This window comes from Pseudophryne corroboree, chromosome 11 (assembly GCF_028390025.1).
Source record: "Pseudophryne corroboree isolate aPseCor3 chromosome 11, aPseCor3.hap2, whole genome shotgun sequence".
NCBI classification, from domain to species: domain Eukaryota; kingdom Metazoa; phylum Chordata; class Amphibia; order Anura; family Myobatrachidae; genus Pseudophryne; species Pseudophryne corroboree.
In genome coordinates this window covers 25,004,763-25,027,257 of record NC_086454.1, presented here as the reverse complement: position 1 = coordinate 25,027,257, position 22,495 = coordinate 25,004,763, and the positions used below count along the sequence as shown (strand labels likewise).

Here is a 22,495-nt window from a genome sequence, read left to right as displayed (position 1 = left end):
CCCCATGGTCCTTACGGAGTCCCCAGCATCCTCTACGGACTAGGAGAAAAATATTTACCGGTAGGTTTAAAATCTTAGTTTATCACTGCTTAGTACATTAAGAACTCTGAAGCTTTCTTGTGGCCTCTCCTATCCAAGCTCCATTACTGTGTAACCTGGGGCGATTGCCTCTATTGCCGCCCTATCTGAGTGACCCCCTTTCTGTTACATATTAATAGGTTGGAGTGAACACAGAGCCTAATTCTACAGAAAGGGCCTGATTCTTTCCCGATCCCTGCTGTGCGTTTTCGCCCAGCGGGCGATCTGGTCCTAACTGCGCATGCGTGTGCACCACAATGCGCATGCGATCACACACTTGCACGGCGAATTTACACTCCCCCCTGGAGGTGGCTACTATCTGAACGCAGGGCAGCAAAGTTAGCAGCCCAGCGATCAGCTCTGAATCACCCCCAAAGTCCAGTGCTGCTCAGTGGTGAGTGTTGTTGTAAATAACAGTCAGGGCATTAAGCAGAGCGCTCCGCGCCAGGCCTGGCTGTGCCGTCATCTGCTTCCATGGTGCCAGCCTGAATTACAGGAGGACTCTGGCTTCTCATGGATAAAGGCTCTATGGGGGGTGTTCAGCCGCACGTGAAGGACAGGCCTTGTGGCTCTTTCATTGCCAGGCAGACATTATCTGCAGATGAGAGATTTGTCATTGCACAGGAAGAAACACGTGTCAGAGGAAAGATTTACTCTTATTATCATTGGGCATTTATAGGACGGCAGCATATCCATAACCAGGGAAATCTCCATCCGTGGGAAAATAGACAATAGCCTTTCGCTTTTATTGTTATGATATACTGTGCTCATAAGCTTAATACATACAGTCGATGACTAAATGTTGCAATGTGTATAATATGGAGGTGCCTGTAAGTAGTGATGTTACTGGCGTCCCATGGTGTCTGTGATTGTGTTACGCTCTGGATTGTACCACACATTGGGGGTTTGGACCGCACTGAGCGCTTTCCTAACATGATCCGCTATAGCTGAAAAAGCTCCAAATCTTGTTGCGGTCCAGGCTTCCCGGTACGTACTCGGGGACCAGCGGCATGTTAGGAAGTTCCCATTCCAGCCACCAGTCCCGCCATCACCTCTGCTCCAGATGCATTACAGTGTGGAGCGTTGCTGCGCGTTAATTCTTCATTAGCTGCCATCTACCATTTTCTCAAGCACTATGTCGCCTGAAACTCTCCTGGCACTCTGTCCCCTGACACGCTCCACTTACCCCAGGTACTCTGTCTCCTGACATGTCCCCCTCACCCCTGGCACTCTGTCCCCTGACATGCCCCCCTCTTCCCTGGCACTCTGTCCCCTGACACGCCCCCCTCTTCCCTGGCACTCTGTCCCCTGACACGCCCCCCTCTTCACTGACATGCCCCCCTCTTCCCTGGCACTCTGTCCCCTGACACGCCCCCCTCTTCCCTGGCACTCTGTCCCCTGACACGCCCCCTCTTCACTGACACCCCCCCCTCTTCACTGACACCCCCCCCCCCCCCCTCTTCACTGACACCCCCCCCCCCCCCTCTTCACTGACACCCCCCCCCTCTTCACTGACACGCCCCCCTCTTCCCTGACACGCCCTCCTCTTCACTGGCACTCTGTTCCCTGACACGCTCTCCTCTTCCCTAGCGCTCTTTCCCCTGGCACGCTTCCCTCACCCCTGGCACTCTGTTACCTGACATGCTCCCCTCTTCCCTAGCGCTCTGTCCCCTGACACGCTTCCCTCACCCCTGGCACTCTGTCCCCTGACACGTTCCCCTGTCCCCTGACACACTCCCCTCACCCTTGGCACTCTGTCCCCTGACATGCCCCCCTCTTCCCTGGCACTCTGTCCCCTGACACGCCCCCCTCTTCCCTGACACGCCCCCCTCTTCCCTGACACGCCCCCCTCTTCACTGACACGCCCTCCTCTTCACTGGCACTCTGTCCCCTGACACGCTTCCCTCACCCCTGGCACTCTGTCCCCTGACACGTTCCCCTGTCCCCTGACACACTCCCCTCACCCTTGGCACTCTGTCTCCTGACATGCCCCCCTCTTCCCTGGCACTCTGTCCCCTGACATGCCCCCCTCTTCCCTGGCACTCTGTCCCCTGACACGCCCCCCTCTTCACTGACATGCCCCCCTCTTCCCTGGCACTCTGTCCCCTGACAGGCCCCCCTCTTCCCTGGCACTCTGTCCCCTGACACGCCCCCCTCTTCACTGACACGCCCCCCTCTTCACTGACACGCCCTCCTCTTCACTGGCACTCTGTCCCCTGACACACTCCCCTCACCCCTGGCACTCTGTCTCCTGACATGCCCCCCTCTTCCCTGACACGCCCCCCTCTTCCCTGACACGCCCCCCTCTTCCCTGACACGCCCCCCTCTTCCCTGACACGCCCCCTCTTCCCTGACACGCCCCTCTTCCCTGACACGCCCCCCTTTTCCCTGACACGCCCTCCTCTTCACTGGCACTCTGTTCCCTGACACGCTCTCCTCACCCCTGGCACTCTGTTACCTGACATGCTCCCCTCTCCCCTGGCGCTCTGTCCCCTGACACGCTCCCCTGGCGCTCTGTTCCCTGACACGCTCCCCTGGCGCTCTGTCCCCTGACACGCTCCCCTGGCGCTCTGTCCCCTGACACGCTCCCCTGGCGCTCTGTCCCCTGACACGCTCCCCTGGCGCTCTGTCCCCTGACACGCTCCCTTGGGGCTCTGTCCCCTGACACGCTCCCCTGGCGCTCTGTCCCCTGACACGCTCCCCTGGCGCTCTGTCCCCTGACACGCTCCCCTGGCGCTCTGTCCCCTGACACGCTCCCCTGGCGCTCTGTCCCCTGACACGCTCCCCTGGCGCTCTGTCCCCTGACACGCTCCCCTGGCGCTCTGTCCCCTGACACGCTCCCCTGGCGCTCTGTCCCCTGACACGCTCCCCTGGCGCTCTGTCCCCTGACACGCTCCCCTGGCGCTCTGTCCCCTGACACGCTCCCCTGGCGCTCTGTCCCCTGACACGCTCCCCTGGCGCTCTGTCCCCTGACACGCTCCCCTGGCGTTCTGTCCCCTGACACGCTCCCCTGGCGTTCTGTCCCCTGACACGCTCCCCTGGCGTTCTGTCCCCTGACACGCTCCCCTGGCGTTCTGTCCCCTGACACGCTCCCCTGGCGTTCTGTCCCCTGACACGCTCCCCTGGCGTTCTGTCCCCTGACACGCTCCCCTGGCGCTCTGTCCCCTGACACGCTCCCCTGGCGCTCTGTCCCCTGACACGCTCCCCTGGCGCTCTGTCCCCTGACACGCTCCCCTGGCGCTCTGTCCCCTGACACGCTCCCCTGGCGCTCTGTCCCCTGACACGCTCCCCTGGCGCTCTGTCCCCTGACACGCTCCCCTGGCGCTCTGTCCCCTGACACGCTCCCCTGGCGCTCTGTCCCCTGACACGCTCCCCTGGCGCTCTGTCCCCTGACACGCTCCCCTGGCGCTCTGTACCCTGACACGCTCCCTGGCGCTCTGTCCCCTGACACGCTCCCCTCTCCCCTGGCGCTCTGTCCCCTGACACGCTCCCCTCTCCCCTGGCGCTCTGTCCCCTGACACGCTCCCCTATCCCCTGGCGCTCTGTCCCCTGACACGCTCCCCTATCCCCTGGCGCTCTGTCCCCTGACACGCTCCCCTATCCCCTGGCGCTCAGTCCCCTGACACGCTCCCCTGGCGCTCAGTCCCCTGACACGCTCTCCTCTTCCCTAGCGCTCTTTCCCCTGGCACGCTTCCCTCACCCCTGGCACTCTGTCCCCTGACACGTTCCCCTGTCCCCTGACACACTCCCCTCACCCTTGGCACTCTGTCCCCTGACATGCCCCCCTCTTCCCTGGCACTCTGTCCCCTGACATGCCCCCCTCTTCCCTGGCACTCTGTCCCCTGACACGCCCCCCTCTTCCCTGACACGCCCCCCTCTTCACTGACACGCCCTCCTCTTCACGGGCACTCTGTCCCCTGACACACTCCCCTCACCCCTGGCACTCTGTTACCTGACATGCTCCCCTCTTCCCTAGCGCTCTGTCCCCTGACACGCTTCCCTCACCCCTGGCACTCTGTCCCCTGACACGTTCCCCTGTCCCCTGACACACTCCCCTCACCCTTGGCACTCTGTCTCTTGACATGCCCCCCTCTTCCCTGGCACTCTGTCCCCTGACATGCCCCCCTCTTCCCTGGCACTCTGTCCCCTGACACGCCCCCCTCTTCACTGACATGCCCCCCTCTTCCCTGGCACTCTGTCCCCTGACATGCCCCCCTCTTCCCTGGCACTCTGTCCCCTGACACGCCCCCCTCTTCACTGACACGCCCCCCCTCTTCAATGACACGCCCTCCTCTTCACTGGCACTCTGTCCCCTGACACACTCCCCTCACCCCTGGCACTCTGTCTCCTGACACGCCCCCCTCTTCCCTGACACGCCCCCCTCTTCCCTGACACGCCCCCCTCTTCCCTGACATGCCCCCCTCTTCCCTGACACGCCCCTCTTCCCTGACACGCCCCCTCTTCCCTGACACGCCCCCTCTTCCCTGACACGCCCCCTCTTCCCTGACACGCCCCCTCTTCCCTGACACGCCCCCTCTTCCCTGACACGCCCCTCTTCCCTGACACGCCCCTCTTCCCTGACACGCCCCCCTCTTCCCTGACACGCCCCCCTCTTCCCTGACACGCCCCCCTCTTCCCTGACACGCCCCCCTTTTCCCTGGCACTCTGTTCCCTGACACGCTCTCCTCACCCCTGGCACTCTGTTACCTGACATGCTCCCCTCTCCCCTGGCGCTCTGTCCCCTGACACGCTCCCCTGGCGCTCTGTCCCCTGACACGCTCCCCTGGCGCTCTGTCCCCTGACACGCTCCCCTGGCGCTCTGTCCCCTGACACGCTCCCCTGGCGCTCTGTCCCCTGACACGCTCCCCTGGCGTTCTGTCCCCTGACACGCTCCCCTGGCGTTCTGTCCCCTGACACGCTCCCCTGGCGTTCTGTCCCCTGACACGCTCCCCTGGCGTTCTGTCCCCTGACACGCTCCCCTGGCGTTCTGTCCCCTGACACGCTCCCCTGGCGCTCTGTCCCCTGACACGCTCCCCTGGCGTTCTGTCCCCTGACACGCTCCCCTGGCGTTCTGTCCCCTGACACGCTCCCCTGGCGTTCTGTCCCCTGACACGCTCCCCTGGCGCTCTGTCCCCTGACACGCTCCCCTCTCCCCTGGCGCTCTGTCCCCTGACATGCTCCCCTGGCGTTCTGTCCCCTGACACGCTCCCCTCTCCCCTGGCGCTCTGTCCCCTGACACGCTCCCCTGGCGCTCTGTCCCCTGACACGCTCCCCTGGCGCTCTGTCCCCTGACACGCTCCCCTGGCGCTCTGTCCCCTGACACGCTCCCCTGGCGCTCTGTCCCCTGACACGCTCCCCTGGCGCTCTGTCCCCTGACACGCTCCCCTGGCGCTCTGTCCCCTGACACGCTCCCCTGGCGCTCTGTCCCCTGACACGCTCCCCTGGCGCTCTGTCCCCTGACACGCTCCCCTCTCCCCTGGCGCTCTGTCCCCTGACACGCTCCCCTATCCCCTGGCGCTCTGTCCCCTGACACGCTCCCCTATCCCCTGGCGCTCTGTCCCCTGACACGCTCCCCTATCCCCTGGCGCTCTGTCCCCTGACACGCTCCCCTGGCGCTCTGTCCCCTGACACGCTCCCCTGGCGCTCTGTCCCCTGACACGCTCCCCTGGCGCTCTGTCCCCTGACACGCTCCCCTGGCGCTCTGTCCCCTGACACGCTCCCCTGGCGCTCAGTCCCCTGACACGCTCCCCTGGCGCTCAGTCCCCTGACACGCTCCCCTGGCGCTCAGTCCCCTGACACGCTCCCCTGGCGCTCAGTCCCCTGACACGCTCCCTGGCGCTCAGTCCCCTGACACGCTCCCCTGGCGCTCAGTCCCCTGACACGCTCCCCTGGCGCTCTGTCCCCTGACACGCTCCCCTCTCCCCTGGCGCTCTGTCCCCTGACACGCTCCCCTCTCCCCTGGCGCTCTGTCCCCTGACATGCTCCCCTGGCGTTCTGTCCCCTGACACGCTCCCCTCTCCCCTGGCGCTCTGTCCCCTGACACGCTCCCCTGGCGCTCTGTCCCCTGACACGCTCCCCTGGCGCTCTGTCCCCTGACACGCTCCCCTGGCGCTCTGTCCCCTGACACGCTCCCCTGGCGCTCTGTCCCCTGACACGCTCCCCTGGCGCTCTGTCCCCTGACACGCTCCCCTGGCGCTCTGTCCCCTGACACGCTCCCCTGGCGCTCTGTCCCCTGACACGCTCCCCTCTCCCCTGGCACTCTGTCCCCTGACACGCTCCCCTCTCCCCTGGCGCTCTGTCCCCTGACACGCTCCCCTATCCCCTGGCGCTCTGTCCCCTGACACGCTCCCCTATCCCCTGGCGCTCTGTCCCCTGACACGCTCCCCTATCCCCTGGCGCTCTGTCCCCTGACACGCTCCCCTGGCGCTCAGTCCCCTGACACGCTCCCCTGGCGCTCAGTCCCCTGACACGCTCCCCTGGCGCTCAGTCCCCTGACACGCTCCCCTGGCGCTCAGTCCCCTGACACGCTCCCCTGGCGCTCAGTCCCCTGACACGCTCCCCTGGCGCTCAGTCCCCTGACACGCTCCCCTGGCGCTCAGTCCCCTGACACGCTCCCCTGGCGCTCTGTCCCCTGACACGCTCCCCTCTCCCCTGGCGCTCTGTCCCCTGACACGCTCCCCTCTCCCCTGGCGCTCTGTCCCCTGACACGCTCCCCTCTCCCCTGGCGCTCTGTCCCCTGACACGCTCCCCTCTCCCCTGGCGCTCTGTTCCCTGACACGCTCCCCTCTCCCCTGGCGCTCTGTTCCCTGACACGCTCCCCTCTTCCCTGGCGCTCTGTTCCCTGACACGCTCCCCTGTCCCCTGACACGCTCCCCTCTCCCCTGGCGCTCTGTCCCCTGACACGCTCCCCTCTCCCCTGGCGCTCTGTCCCCTGACACGCTCCCCTCTCCCCTGGCGCTCTGTCCCCTGACACGCTCCCCTCTCCCCTGGCGCTCTGTCCCCTGACACGCTCCCCTCTCCCCTGGCGCTCTGTCCCCTGACACGCTCCCCTCCACCATCCTTTCTTCTGTTTTAAAATAAAAAGCGAGACATTATATTTTTATACAGATTATTTTGCATGCGAAGCAGAAAAAACATTAATGATAAGCACAAAATGTCTCCAGAAACTCTTATTCTAGGCGTCTTGAGCCGACATGATTTACAGCATGTAACGAAGTCTCACAATTCAGTTTTTGTTGTTTTAATGAAACGTTCAGGGTCATTTACTAAGCGGAGCACAGTTTCCTTAGCTCACAAATACCATTTACTCCCTGTTGCTTTCGTGTTTAGTAAATGACCTTTATATTCAGAACACATTGTGCTGTAAGCCAGCGCTGAGTGGAGCGTTTTACCCTCCGACCTTGGGCTCAGTAGAGGAGACTCTTGTGGGGAGGGGGGCACATTGGTTTATTATATTATACTCTATATAGTATAGCATATTGCGTTCGTTATACTGGTCTCAGTGTGCATTTAATGTTTCTATCACATCCTGTTTGAATTTTTGTGTTTTATTTGTTTTACTGTTTCCTAATATTTGGGCTTACAATCGGACAAACCTATCAGATGGGAGTTGCCCCCGATGGCTCAGTGTGTAAGAGCCCCACGTGCTGTGATAATGAAGTATGTCTGTGTCTTGCGCAGGTTGTCCTGGACGTGGGCTGCGGCACAGGAATTCTTTCAATGTTTGCAGCAAAGGCCGGCGCCAGGAAAGTGATTGGTGTTGACCAGTCAGACATCATCTACAACGCTATGGACATAATCCGGTAGGTAGTTGGGAGAATGACGCTCTGCGGTGATTGTGAGCCCTTAGGACCGTATCTCCTACAGGAAGTACTGAGTCCGATTTCCATTGTGGTGTCTTCTCTGTAATGAAGTTGGAAATAGTCCCAGTAAGTATGTAACGATAGGACATAGCTGGTCCTATCTATTAGTGATGGCTCGGTTACCACAAACCACAGCCCCTCCTCTACCAGAAATGTACGTGTCTATTGGTATTACGGGTAATAGACGAATACTATAGCCTGGAACACTGTTAGTGCCAGCAGATGACAAAGAGGTCTAGAGAAGAGCTGACACTCTAGGTTACTCTGGTCTACTTTGTTTTTAACTTAAGTATATATATATATATATATATATTTTTTTTTTTTTCTTTCTGCTGCGGGGTACACTGGGCTCCACAAGGAATGGACAATGGGGTGTAGAGTAGGATCTTGATCCGAGGCACCAACAGGCTCAAAGCTTTGACTGTTCCCAGAATGCATAGCGCCGCCTCCTATATCACTCCCTGCACAGGATCTCAGTTTTGTAGTTGGTGCCGCAGATAGCAGGCACACAACATAGCGGCTGCTCCAGGCAGCCCTAAGAAGAGCTTTTTTTCTGAGGGAAAAAAGTGAAGACTTCAAGGGCAGCAGCAGTGTTACATGTCAGTGGACATTCACAGCTGAAGCTCCGGCTATCCCCAGCGGTGCTGTACACTCCCGAGCCCTGGTTGCCGGGTAACTACAGCATGAGGCTCCGGTTTTCTTCTTGTCAGGCACACACGACGGGGGCTCTCCAAGATCGCGTGGCCGAGCTGCGGGAGGTGGTAAGTGGGTCCCGCTTGCGGGACCTGGTCTTTATCGCGATCCGGCGCAGTCAGTGGGAGGCGGGCCGCGCGCGCTGGCGGTGGACACTGTGGCAGTACAGGCGATCCCACTAGATCACCAGGGCATGGGACAGGTCAGGTTTTCTCTTAAACCGTTTTATTAGAGCCCGCAGTACCCGGTGGTTTTGCCAGCAGGGGGATCAGGCTTAGACCTGAAAACCCTCCCCCAGCCCCAGGGCGCCATTTTCTGCAAATGTTCCTGCCCTGGAGCTGCATATCTGTCTCTCCCTCACTCCCTGGCAGTGTCTGCGGCGCCATTATCCCTCAGCTCACTGTTCCTGGGAATGCTTGGGCAAATCCTCCTATGTAAAGCCGCCTGGTTGTCAGTGCTGTGACTTTACAGGACACTTAAGTATTCTACCTGCCTTTTATAGTCAGTGATAGTTAAGAAAGAGTGCATTTAGTCAGGGGTTTCCTAGTACAATTACCCTGTGATATACATCCAGTTCTTACTGTGTACTGTTATATCTATTATTATATAGTTGTGTAAGCTAGTCCAGTGCAGTATTATTGTTAGTAATAACCTCTGCATTGTACAGACTGTGACTATTTGTGTGGGGTGGTATTCATGTGACCGGCGGTCTGCTGACCGACAGTCACATGACCTCCACCATCCCGCCGGCTCAGTATCCCGATGGTCGGCATGCCGACCAACAGGGACTATTTCCACTCGTGGGTGTCCACAGCACCCATAGAGTGGGAATAGAACCGGTGGCGACTGCACCACCGAGCCCGCAGCGTGGCGAGCGCAGCACTCTCCCCTCCCCGCCGGGATCCCGGCGTCGGTATGCTGCCGGGATCCTGGCGTCGGTAAGCTGACCGCCGGTCAGCCATACTACACCCTTTGTGTGTGCATTTGATAGCTGAGTGGTGTCCATTTCGTGTCTTTCACTCAACCTGCTATCCCTATATTCTATAACCTGAGGGGGCTTGGTGCATCAGGTTTTATGTAATCTAGGATTTTTCACAAAGATATACTGTTTTACGTATTCTTCTCTGTGATTTAGTCACCATATCTCTCCTTTATCCCTGCTGGTGCTGACTACACTGCGCAGGTGTTTGGGCTAGAGGTATTGTGCTGCTGACAAATTGTACTCTGTTACCTGATATTGCAAGTTATATCATGTCTGCTTATAGGGGTAACGGTTCTGGGGCAGAACACACTGCCGGTGTTGCTGAAGCCGCAGATACCTATGAGGAGAATATAGCAGCTTTGGGCTCTGGTTCTGGGGACTCCTTGCCCCCCAGTGGGACGGTGGCAATGGGGGCAAATAATGACCCGCCGTGGGCCGCTTTTTCCACGTTTCTGCATATGCTAGTTCATAAACTAACACCCCCTATGGGACCCCCAATGCCAGTGCAACCGTTTGTGGTCCCTGTAGCTAACCCGCCGTGGGCGGACGATTTATCTGCTCAAATAAAGAAGTTGAACCAGTCCCTGACTACTAAAAAGTCTGACCGTCGCTCGCCTACGTCCAAGGGGTCCTCTAAGCGAGCGCTTGTCTCCTTTTCTCTTCACAATCCACTACTGTCACTGACACCTTGGGGTATATTTACAGAGATTCGTGTTTTGGCCGTTTTGAAGGGTGTTTGAACTCGAATGGTATCGGGTGCATTTTACTGCAACTTTTTGAATCCTGATACGCTCATTCACTAAGCTGCCGAGTTTTGCACAATCGTTTTCTCTAACGTCCTAGTGGATGCTGGGAACTCCGTAAGGACCATGGGGAATAGCGGGCTCCGAAGGAGGCTGGGCACTCTAGAAAGATCTTAGACTACCTGGTGTGCACTGGCTCCTCCCACTATGACCCTCCTCCAAGCCTCAGTTAGATTTCGTGCCCGGCCGAGGTTGGATGCACACTAGGGGCTCTCCTGAGCTCTTAGAAAGTTATAGTCTTAGAATTTGTTATTTTCAGTGAGACCTGCTGGCAACAGGCTCACTGCAGCGAGGGACTAAGGGGAGAAGAAGCGAACTCGCCTGCTTGCAGCCGGATTGGGCTTCTTAGGCTACTGGACACCATTAGCTCCAGAGGGATCGACCGCAGGCCCAGCCTTGATGTTCGGTCCCGGAGCCGCGCCGCCGTCCCCCTTACAGAGCCAGAAGCAAAAAGATGGTCCGGAAAATCGGCGGCATGAAGACTCTGTCTTCACCAAGGTAGCGCACAGCACTGCAGCTGTGCGCCATTGCTCCTCTCACACACTTCACACTCCGGTCACTGAGGGTGCAGGGCGCTGGGGGGGGCGCCCTGAGGCAGCAATAAAACACCTTGGCTGGCTAAAATACCTCAATATATGGCCCCAGGGGCTATATATGAGGTAAATACCCCTGCCAGAATTCAATAAAAAACGGGAGAATAGGCCGCGAAAAAGGGGCGGAGCCTATCTCCTCAGCACACTGGCGCCATTTTTCCCTCACAGCTCGGCTGGAAGGAAGCTCCCTGGCTCTTCCCTGCAATTCTACAGTACAGTAAGAGGGAAAAGAGAGGGGGGGCATTAAAATTGGCACTGTATACAGTATATTATATTGAAAAGCAGCTATTAGGGACATAACTCAGTTAGTCCCTGTATATATATATAGCGCTCTGGTGTGTGCTGGCATACTCTTACTCTGTCCCCCCAAAGGGCTTTTGTGGGTCCTGTCCTCGTTTAGAGCATTCCCTGTGTGTCTGCGGTGTATCGGTACGGCTGTGTCGACATGTTGAATGAGGAGGCTTATATGGTGACAGAACAGAGGCCGATATATGTGATGTCGCCCCCTGTGGGGCCGACACCAGAGTGGATGGATAGGTGAAAGGTATTAACCGACAGTGTCAACTCCTTACATAAAAGGGTGGATGACGTAACAGCTGTGGGACAGCCGGCTTCGCAGCCCGCGCCTGCCCAGGCGTCTCAAAGGCCATCAGGGGCTCAAAAACGCCCGCTCTCTCAGATGGCAGACACAGATGTCGACACGGAGTCTGACTCCAGTGTCGACAAGGTGGAGACATATACACAATCCACTAGGAACATCCGTGACGTGATCCCGGCAATAAAAAATGTGTTATACATTTCTGACTTTAACCCAAGCACCTCTAAAAATGGGTTTTAGGTTTGGGGAGAAAAAACAGGCAGTGTTTTGTTCCCCCATCAGATGAATAAATGAAGTGTGTGAAAGCGTGGGTTCCCCCGTTAAGAAACTGGTAATTTATAAAAAGTTACTGATGGCGTACCCTTTCCCGCCAGGTGGATAAGTTACGCTGGGAGATATCCCCTAGGGTGGATAAGGCGCTCACACGTTTTTGTCAAAAAAGGTGGCACTGCCGTCTTAGGATACGGCCACTTTAATAGGTACCTGTTGATAAAAAACAGGAGGCTATCCTGAAGTCTGTATTTACACACTCTGGTACTAGACTGAGACCTGCAGATAGTGCTGCTGCAGCGTGGTCGGTGACCCTGTCAAACAGGGATACTAGTTGGCAAACATAAAAACATATTAAAGACGTCGTCTTATATATGGGGGATGCACAGAGGGATATTTTGCCGGCTGGCATCCAAAATAAATGTAATGTCCATTCTGTCAGGAGGGTATTAGAGACCCGACACTGGACAGGTGATGCTGACTTAAAAAGCGCATAGAGAGCCTTATAAGGGTGAGGAATTATTTGGGGATGGTCTCTGGGACCTCGTATCCACAGCAACTGCTGGGAAGAAATAATTTTACCTCAGGTTTCCTCACAGACAAAGGTACAGTCCTTTCGGCTTCAGAAAAGCAAGCGGGTCAAATGGCGCTTCCTTTCTGTACAGAGACAAGGGTAGAGGGAAAAAAGCTGCACCAGTCAGCCTGTTCCCAGAATCAAGATTCTTCCCCCGCCTCCTGTGAGGCCACACCATGACGCGGGTGCTCCACAGGTGTAGCCAGGTACGGTGGGGGGCCGTCTCAAAAATTTCAGCAATTAGTGGGCTCGCTCACAGGTGGATCCCTGTTTCTTTCAAGTAGTATTTCAGGGGTACAAGCTGGAATTCGAGATGTCTCCCCCCAGCCGTTTCCTAAAATATGCCTTGCTGACAACTCCCTCAGGCAGGGAGGCTGTGCTAGAGGCAATTAATAAGCGGTATTCCCAGCAGGTAATACTCAAGGTGCCCCTACTTCAACAAGGACGGGGTTACTATTCCACACGGGTTGGGGTACCGAAACCGCATGGTTCGGTGTGACCCATTTTATATTTAAAATCCTTGAACACAAAAATTCAAGTTCAAGATGGAATCGCTCAGGGCGGTTATTCCAAGCCTGGACGAGGGGGATTACATGGTATCCTGGGACATCAAGGATGCTTACCTGCATGTCCCCATTTACCATCCTCGCCAGGAGTACCTCAGATTTGTGGTACAGGATTACCATTACCAAGTCCAGACACTGCCGTTTGGACTGTACATGGCACCGAGGGTGTTTTATCAAGGTAATGGCCGAAATGTTGATACTCCTTCAAAAAAAGGGAGTTGTAATTATCCCGTACTTGGACAATCTCGTTATAAGGGCGAGGTCCAAGGAGCAGTTGGTAGTCGGGGTAGCACTATTTTGGAAAGTGCTACAACAGCATGGTTGGATTCTAAACAGTCCAAAGTCACAGCTGGTTCCTATGACACGTCTACTGTTCCTGGGGATGGTTCTGGACATAAACCAGAAATAGTGTTTCTCCCGGAGGAGAAAGCCAAGGAGTTGTCATCTCTAGTCAGAGACCTCCTGAAGCCAAAATAGGTAGCGGTGCATCATTGCACGCGAGTCCTGGGAAAAATGGTAGCTTCCTACGAAGCAATCCCATTAGGCAGGTTCCATACAAGAACTTTTCAGAGGGACCTGTTGGACAAGTGGTCCGGATCGCATCTTCCGATGCATAGGCTGATAACCCTGTCTCCAAGGACCAGGGTATCTCTACTGTGGTGGCTGCAGAGTGCCCATCTTCAAGAGGGCCGCAGGTTCGGCATACAGGACTAGGTCCTAGTGACCATGGATTCCAGCCTTTGAGGCTGGGAGGCAGTCACACAGGGAAGAAATTTCCAGGGACTTTGGTCAAGTCAGGTTATTTCCCTACACATAAATATTCTGGACCTGAGGGCCATTTACAATGCCCTGAGGCCGGCAAGGCCTCTGCTTCAAAACCAGCCGGTACTGATCCAATCAGACAACATCACGGCAGTCGCCCATGTAAACCAACAGGGCGGCACAAGAAGCAGGATGGCGATGGCAGAAGCCACAAGGATTCTCCGATAGGCGGAAAATCATGTGTTAGCACTGTCAGCAGTGTTCATTCCCGGAGTGGACAACTGGGAAGCAGATCTTCTCAACAGACACGACCTCCACCCGGGAGAATGGGGACTTCCTCCAGAAGTCTTCCAATAGGATTGTACACCATTGGGAAAGGCCATAGGTGGACATGATGGCATCCCGCCTCAACAAAAAGCTATAAAAGATATTGCACCGGGTCAAGGGACCCTCAGGCGATAGCTATGGACGCTCTGGTAACACCGTGGGTGTACCAGTCGGTTTATGTGTTCTCCCCTCTGCCTCTCATACCAAAGGTACTGAGAATAATAAGAAGGCGAGGAGTAAGAACGATACTCGTGGATGGCCAAGAAGAGCTTGGTACCCAGAACTTCAAGAATTTATATCAGAGGACCCATGGCCTCTGCCACTCAGACAGGACCTGCGGCAGCAGGGGCCCTGTCTGTTCCAAGACTTACCGCGGCTGCGTTTGTCGGCATGGCGGTTGAACGCCGGATCCTGAAGGAAAAGGGCATTCCGGAGGAAGTCATTCCTACGCTTACTAAAGCCAGGAAAGAGGTTACAGCAACTCATTATCACCGCATATGGCGAAAATATGTTGCATGATGTGAGGCCGAAAGGGCCCCAACAGAGGAATTTCAACTAGGTCGATTTCTGCATTTCCTGCAAGCAGGAGTGACTATGGGCCTTAAATTGGGTTCCATTAAGGTACAGATCTCGGCTCTGTCGATTTTCTTTCAAAAAGAACTAGCTTCAGTACCTGAAGTTCAGACATTTATAAAAGGAGTGCTGCAGAGTCAGCCCCCGTTTGTGCCTCCTGTGGCACCTTGGGATCTCAACGTGGTGTTGAGTTTCTTAAAATCACATTGGTTTGAACCACTAAAAACCGTGGATCTGAAATATCTCACGTGGAAGGTGGTTATGTTATTGGCCTTGGCTTCTGCCAGGCGAGTATCAAAGTTGGCGGCTTTGTCTTGTAAAAGCCCTTATTTGATTTTCCATATGGATAGGGCAGAATTGAGGACTCGTCCCCAGTTTCTCCCAAAGGTGGTGTCAGCGTTTCACCTGAACCAGCCTATTGTGGTGCCTAGGCTACTAGGGACTTGGAGGACTCCAAGTTGCTAGACGTTGTCAGGGCACTGAAAATATATGTTTCCAGAACGGCTAGAGTCAGAAAATCTGACTCGCTGTTTATCCTATATGCACCTAACAAGCTGGGTGCTCCTGCTTCTAAGCAGACTATTGCTCGTTGGATTTGTAGTACAATTCAGCTTGCACATACTGTGGCAGGCCTGCCACAGCCAAAATCTGTCAATGCCCATTCCACAAGGAAGGTGGGCTCATCTTGGGCGGCTGCCCGAGGGGTCTCGGCTTTACAACTTTGCCGAGCAGCTACTTGGTCAGGGGCAAACACGTTTGCAAAATTCTACAAATTTGATACCCTGGCTGAGGAGGACCTGGAGTTCTCTCATTCAGTGCTGCAGAGTCATCCGCACTCTCCCGCCCGTTTGGGAGCTTTGGTATAATCCCCATGGTCCTTACGGAGTTCCCAGCATCCACTAGGACGTTAGAGAAAATAAGAATTTACTCACCGGTAATTCTATTTCTCGTAGTCCGTAGTGGATGCTGGGCGCCCATCCCAAGTGCGGGTTATCTGCAATACTTGTACATAGTTATTGTTAACTAAATCGGGTTATTGTTGAGCCATCTGTTGAGAGGCTCTATTGTTTCATACTGTTAACTGTGTTTCATATCACGAGTTGTACGGTGTGATTGGTGTGGCTGGTATGAGTCTTACCCGGGATTCAAAATCCTTCCTTATTGTGTACGCTCGTCCGGGCACAGTACCTAACTGAGGCTTGGAGGAGGGTCATAGTGGGAGGAGCCAGTGCACACCAGGTAGTCTAAGATCTTTCTAGAGTGCCCAGCCTCCTTCGGAGCCCGCTATTCCCCATGGTCCTTACGGAGTTCCCAGCATCCACTACGGACTACGAGAAATAGAATTACCGGTGAGTAAATTCTTATTTTTTCCGATGTCGATGTGATTCGTAATATCAGGCAGTGTTTTACGGGAGTGTTGAGTAAAACACTGCCTGACAAAACACAAGGAATCCCGGCCGGATCTGTGAGATCCGTGCAGGGCTTCATTGTGTACCTTAAAAAGTTGATTAAAGTCTTAAAAAATCTGGAAAAAATTGCGTGGGGTCCCCCCTCCTAAGCACAACCAGCCTCGGGCTCTTTGAGCCGGTCCTGGTTGAAAAAATATGGGGGGAAAAATGACAGGGGTTCCCCCATATTTAATCAACCAGCACCGGGCTCTGCGCCTGGTCCTGGTTCCAAAAATACGGGGGACAAAAAGCGTAGGGGTCCCCCGTATTTTTGAAACCAGCACCAGGCTCCACTAGCCAGGTACATAATGCCACAGCCGGGGGACACTTTTATACTGGTCCCTGCGGCCCTGGCATTACATACCCAACTAGTCATCCCTGGCCGGGGTACCCTGGAGGAGTGGGAACCCCTTAAATCAAGGGGTCCCCCCCCTCCAGCCACCCAAGGGCCAGGGGTGAAGCCCGAGGCTGTCCCCCCCCCCCCCATCCAAGGGCGGCGGATGGGGGGCTGATAGCCTTGTGAAAAAATGTGAATATTGTTTTTAGTAGCAGTACTACAAGTCCCAGCAAGCCTCCCCCGCAAGCTGGTACTTGGAGAACCACAAGTACCAGCATGCGGTGGAAAACCGGGCCCGCTGGTACCTGTAGTACTACTACTAAAAAAATACCCCCCAAAAAACAGGACACACACACCGTGAAAGTATAAGTTTATTACATACATGCACACCTCCATACATACATATACTTACCTATGTTCCCACGAGGCTCGGTCCTCTTCTCCATGTAGAATCCTTGGGGTACCTGTGAAAAAAATTTATACTCACATAATCCAGTGTAGAATCCGACCTTTGAATAATCCACGTACTTGGCAAAAAAATAAAACGGAAACCCGACCACGCACTGAAAGGGGTCCCATGTTTACACATGGGACCCCTTTCCCCGACTTCCAGGACCCCCCCTGACTCCTATCAAAGAGGGTCCCTTCAGCCAATCAGGGAGCGCCACGTTGTGTCACTCTCCTGATTGGCTGTGTGCTCCTGTAGTGTCTGTCAGGCAGCACACGGCACAGATACAATGTAGCGCCTATGCGCTCCATTGTAGCCAATGGTGGGAACTTTGTGGTCAGATGTTGACCAAAAGTAACCTCACCGCTGACCGCAAAGGGGGGGGTCCTGGCAGTCGGGGAAAGGGGTCCCATGTGTAAACATGGGACCCCTTTCAGTGCGTGGTCGGGTTTCCGTTTTATTTTTTTGCCAAGTACGTGGATTATTCAAAGGTCGGATTCTACACTGGATTATGTGAGTATAATTTTTTTCACAGGTACCCCAAGGAATCTACATGGAGAAGAGGACCGAGCCTCGTGGGAACATAGGTAAGTATGTATGTATGGAGGTGTGCATGTATGTAATAAACTTATACTTTCACGGTGTGTGTGTCCTGTTTTTTGGGGGGTATTTTTTTAGTAGTAGTACTACAGGTACCAGCGGGCCCGGTTTTCCACCGCATGCTGGTACTTGTGGTTCTCCAAGTACCAGCTTGCGGGGGAGGCTTGCTGGGACTTGTAGTACTGCTACTAAAAACAATATTCACATTTTTTCACAAGGCTATCAGCCCCCCATCCGCCGCCCTTGGATGGGGGGGACAGCCTCGGGCTTCACCCCTGGCCCTTGGGTGGCTGGAGGGGGGGGGGGCTTGATTTAAGGGCTTCCCACTCCTCCAGGGTACCCCGGCCAGGGATGACTAGTTGGGTATGTAATGCCAGGGACCAGTATAAAAGTGTCCCCCGGCTGTGGCATTATGTACCTGGCTAGTGGAGCCCGGTGCTGGTTTCAAAAATACGGAGGACCCCTACGCTTTTTGTCCCCCGTATTTTTGGAACCAGGACCAGGCGCAGAGCCCGGTGCTGGTTGATTAAATATGGGGGAACCCCTGTCATTCCCCCCCCCTCATATTTTATCAACCAGGACCGGCTCAAAGAGCCCGAGGCTGGTTGTGCTTAGGAGGAGGGACCCCACGCAATTTTTTTTCCCGTTTTTACACTAAACAGACCCTTTCCCATGGATAACCATGCACAGATCTCACTGATCCGTGCATGGTTATCCAAACTCGACTGGAAAAAGCAGGTCTATTTTTTGGCTGCTTTTTTTAACGATTCGAAAAAAAACAGACCCGCACTTGAGCACTCAGAAACTAACACCCAAATACGAATGAATAGTGAATGCCCGTATTGTATGAAATATCAGCCGCGTTTGACCGATGGTCTATTCATTCATATTTCGGAACTTTGCAAATAAAACCATTACAAATAGTCCAAACACTGCCGAGATTGGTGCTTAGTGAATTCCCGGATTGGGACTTAGAAAAAAAAACCACAAATCGGACAAACTCGAATTCTTAGTAAATATTGGCCCTTGTCTGATAAAGACTGCACTTACACGGACTCTGACTGCCTGTCTGCCAAGTACTTGGCAGACAATGTGCAGAACACACAATCCTCAATAAATCTGGGTAATTCTGCCAGTTTATTAATCAACGAGGTTGTATCCTTCAAATAAGTTAATTGAGACTGTATGACCGGCTGAAAGTAATAATCAAGGTACTGTGAGACCTTATAATAAACAGATTCCCTGGCTGATATTATAGGGCGACCCGGTGGCACTTCAGCATCCTTATGGATTTTCGGAATGGTATAAAATACCGGTGCCACCGGGTAGTCCTGAAACAATGCCTCATATACAGCAGAGGTAATGATTTTATCCTTCACAGCCTGCAATAACATTTGCTTCAACTCATCATTATACTTAACAGTAGGATCTTTATATAGACGGCTGTGTACAGAAATCTCATTCAATTGCCTATAGGCTTCTGTTTTATACTGTTGTAAATTCTGTACAATAACCCCCCCGCCTTTATCAGCGGGGCGTATTACAATCTGTCTATCCTTACTGAGTGTATTCAGAGCTTCTCGCTCGCCCCTGGTCAAATTATTGCTACAATGCCTGTATGTTTTAACTGAATCCATGGTCTTAGAATCCAGTACCCTGGCGAAACATTTTAAAGAAGGATTATTACTCTGAGGGTCAAAACTAGACCTCGGCTTTAATTTATATGGTATGTCCGTCTCCACATTGGGACCAATCTGGTGGGCAAAATATTCCTTCAATCTCAATCGCCTATGGACATTATGTGAATCGACTTTCCACTGAAATTCATCAAATGGTGTAGTAGGGATAAACGTGAGGCCCTTATTTAATACAGGAAGTTCATCCGTTGTTAAAGAACGTCCTGATAAGTTAAACACTATGTTGTTTTCTTCTTGGATTTGGGGGCTTTTTTTGTGGATTCTTTGGCATTGCTTGCCCCGCCTGGTGTATTGCCTTTTTTTGGGCCCAACATAGCCCGTGTGTTTACCCCTAAAGGGGGCTTACCACCTTTAGCACCTCGCGACACCTCATTGTCACTCTGTGAGGTCCCCTCTCCACTTGAGGTCCCAGTGAATTGGCCACCACGTGCTCTATATCTATTGTAACGTTTGGGCTGTGATCTCCCCTCTGGGTTATTCACCCAGCTGTAGACTCGGCCCTCCTGATAGTCCTTTTGAAATGTCGTGAGTTTGTGTCGTTTAAATTTGACCAGATCTTGTTTATAAGTCTCTATTTGAGTCGCCAATTTCTCCATCCACTTGTTATCCACATCAGCCTTTAGGATGGAAACATATTTGGCCTCAAAAGTGGAAGTCATATCCTTCAATAAATTAATTTCTCTCGTCGACTCCTCTATCACCAAGAGGATTAGATCCAAACTACACTTGTTTAAGATACCAACCCACTTGCGGCAAAATTCACTATTATATTTGCCTATGGTCGGAATGTTGCGGACTCTAAACCCACGTGGTATCTGTCGGTTGCGATGATAATCGGATAATGTAACTCTGTGCATGTAGAAATCTATCTGTTTCTTGTGAAGACGTAGTAATTTGGCAAATAACAAATCATTACTATCCGTGCTCCCTGCGGTGGCTAAATCCTCTTTAAATCTGATGCTTTCTGCATCCGCATCTGAAAAAGACCACGTCTCACATGCTGCAACATCAATGTGTCGATATCCACTCGTGTCAGCAATGTCAAATACAGGTTGAGTATCCCATATCCAAATATTCCGAAATACGGAATATTCCGAAATACGGACTTTTTTGAGTGAGAGTGAGATAGTGAAACCTTTGTTTTCTGATGGCTCAATGTACACAAACTTTGTTTAATACACAAAGTTATTAAAAATATTGTATTAAATGTCCTTCAGGCTGTGTGTATAAGGTGTATATGAAACATAAATAAATTGTGTGAATGTAGACACACTTTGTTTAATGCACAAAGTTATTAAAAATATTGGATAAAATTACCTTTAGGCTATGTGTATAAGGTGTATATGTGACATAAATGCATTCTGTGCTTAGATTTAGGTCCCATCACCATGATATCTCATTATGGTATGCAATTATTCCAAAATACGGAAAAATCCCATATCCAAAATACCTCTGGTCCCAAGCATTTTGGATAAGGGAGACTCAACCTGTATATAGAAATGCAGAACAGTTCTCGGTTGGAGGTATAGACAGAAAGATTAGTAGTGGTGCCTTGTTGATTCCGTGTCCCAAGCTCTCACTTGAAGTGTCAGCTGAGGTTTCACGAACATATATATTCACAACATAACCGGCACTCACATTATTTCCACAACTGCCCCGGTGCCTTCCCTTGCTGCATATTTCCATAGTAATACCATCTAAAAATATATACGTTGTCCCTGTGGTTTGTTTTACGTCGGAAAGACGACACAACAGTTTCGTAAAAGAATGGCCATGCATAGGTCTTCAATTAGGGCGGCATTGGGGGGAGAGAGCCAAGCACAACCAGTGGCACGCCATTTTGCTAGATTTAAACATAACTTGTCAAGTTTAAAATATAAAATTATAGATCAGCAACCTGAAAACATCCGTGGGGGTGACAGAAATAAATCGCTGTTACAGCGGGAGGCAAGATGGATTCACCGCCTTAACACAATAGCTCCAGGCGGCCTTAATGAACAATTGTTATTGAATTGCTTCTCCTATTCTCTCTGTAAATGGTTTTCCTAATTTATATTTTGTTATTATGTATTAATAGGTGTATATATATATATCTTTAGATGGTATTACTATGGAAATATGCTTAATATCTATGTATGGATTGCACCATTTGATGAAATCGATATATTAATGTTAGCACTGTTTGTTTATCTCCATGGTAACCTGGTACGCAGCGTGGGACATGAGCGCGTTACACAGGCACTGTGCAATGACGTCATCTATCCCCGTCAGCGGACCGGACCGAGGGGATGCGGCACACGAGGGTTTGGTGGGGTATAAAGGTATGTAAATGTATTTTCTCTAACGTCCTAAGTGGATGCTGGGGACTCCGTCAGGACCATGGGGAATAGCGGCTCCGCAGGAGACAGGGCACAAAAATAAAGCTTTAGGATTAGGTGGTGTGTACTGGCTCCTCCCCCTATGACCCTCCTCCAAGCCTCAGTTAGGTTTTTGTGCCCGTCCGAGCAGGGTGCAATCTAGGTGGCTCTCCTAAAGAGCTGCTTAGAAAAAGTTTTTAGGTTTTTTATTTTCAGTGAGTCCTGCTGGCAACAGGCTCACTGCATCGAGGGTCTTAGGGGAGAGAATTTCAACTCGCTTGCGTGCAGGATGGATTGGATTCTTAGGCTACTGGACACCATTAGCTCCAGAGGGAGTCGGAACACAGGTCTCACCCTGGGGTTCGTCCCGGAGCCGCGCCGCCGACCCCCCTTACAGATGCTGAAGATTGAAGGTCCGGAAACAGGCGGCAGAAGGCTCTTCAGTCTTCATGAAGGTAGCGCACAGCACTGCAGCTGTGCGCCATTGTTGTCACACACTTCACACCAAGCGGTCACGGAGGGTGCAGGGCGCTGCTGGGGGCGCCCTGGGCAGCAATATTTAATACCTTTATGGCAAAAGAATACATCACATATAGCCATTGAGGCTATATGTATGTATTTAACCCATGCCAGATATCTAAAACTCCGGGAGAAAAGCCCGCCGAAATAGGGGGCGGGGCTTATTCTCCTCAGCACACAGCGCCATTTTCCTGCTCAGCTCCGCTGTGAGGAAGGCTCCCAGGACTCTCCCCTGCACTGCACTACAGAAACAGGGTAAAACAGAGAGGGGGGGGCATTTTTTGGCGATATTTTGATATATTTAAGCTGCTATAAGGAACAACACTTATATAAGGTTGTTCCCATATATATTATAGCGCTTGGGTGTGTGCTGGCAAACTCTCCCTCTGTCTCCCCAAAGGGCTAGTG

General features: G+C 53.2%; 1 protein-coding gene across 1 annotated transcript in view; it reads left to right on the top strand.

The window, feature by feature from the left end:
* Positions 1-22,495, top strand: part of PRMT3 (protein arginine methyltransferase 3) — a 251,556-nt gene that overhangs the window by 71,034 nt on the left and 158,027 nt on the right. The window contains exon 9 of the mRNA XM_063946376.1: positions 7,759-7,880. Within this exon, the coding sequence (XP_063802446.1) occupies positions 7,759-7,880 (122 nt within the window). The remainder of the gene's footprint in view (positions 1-7,758; positions 7,881-22,495) is intronic.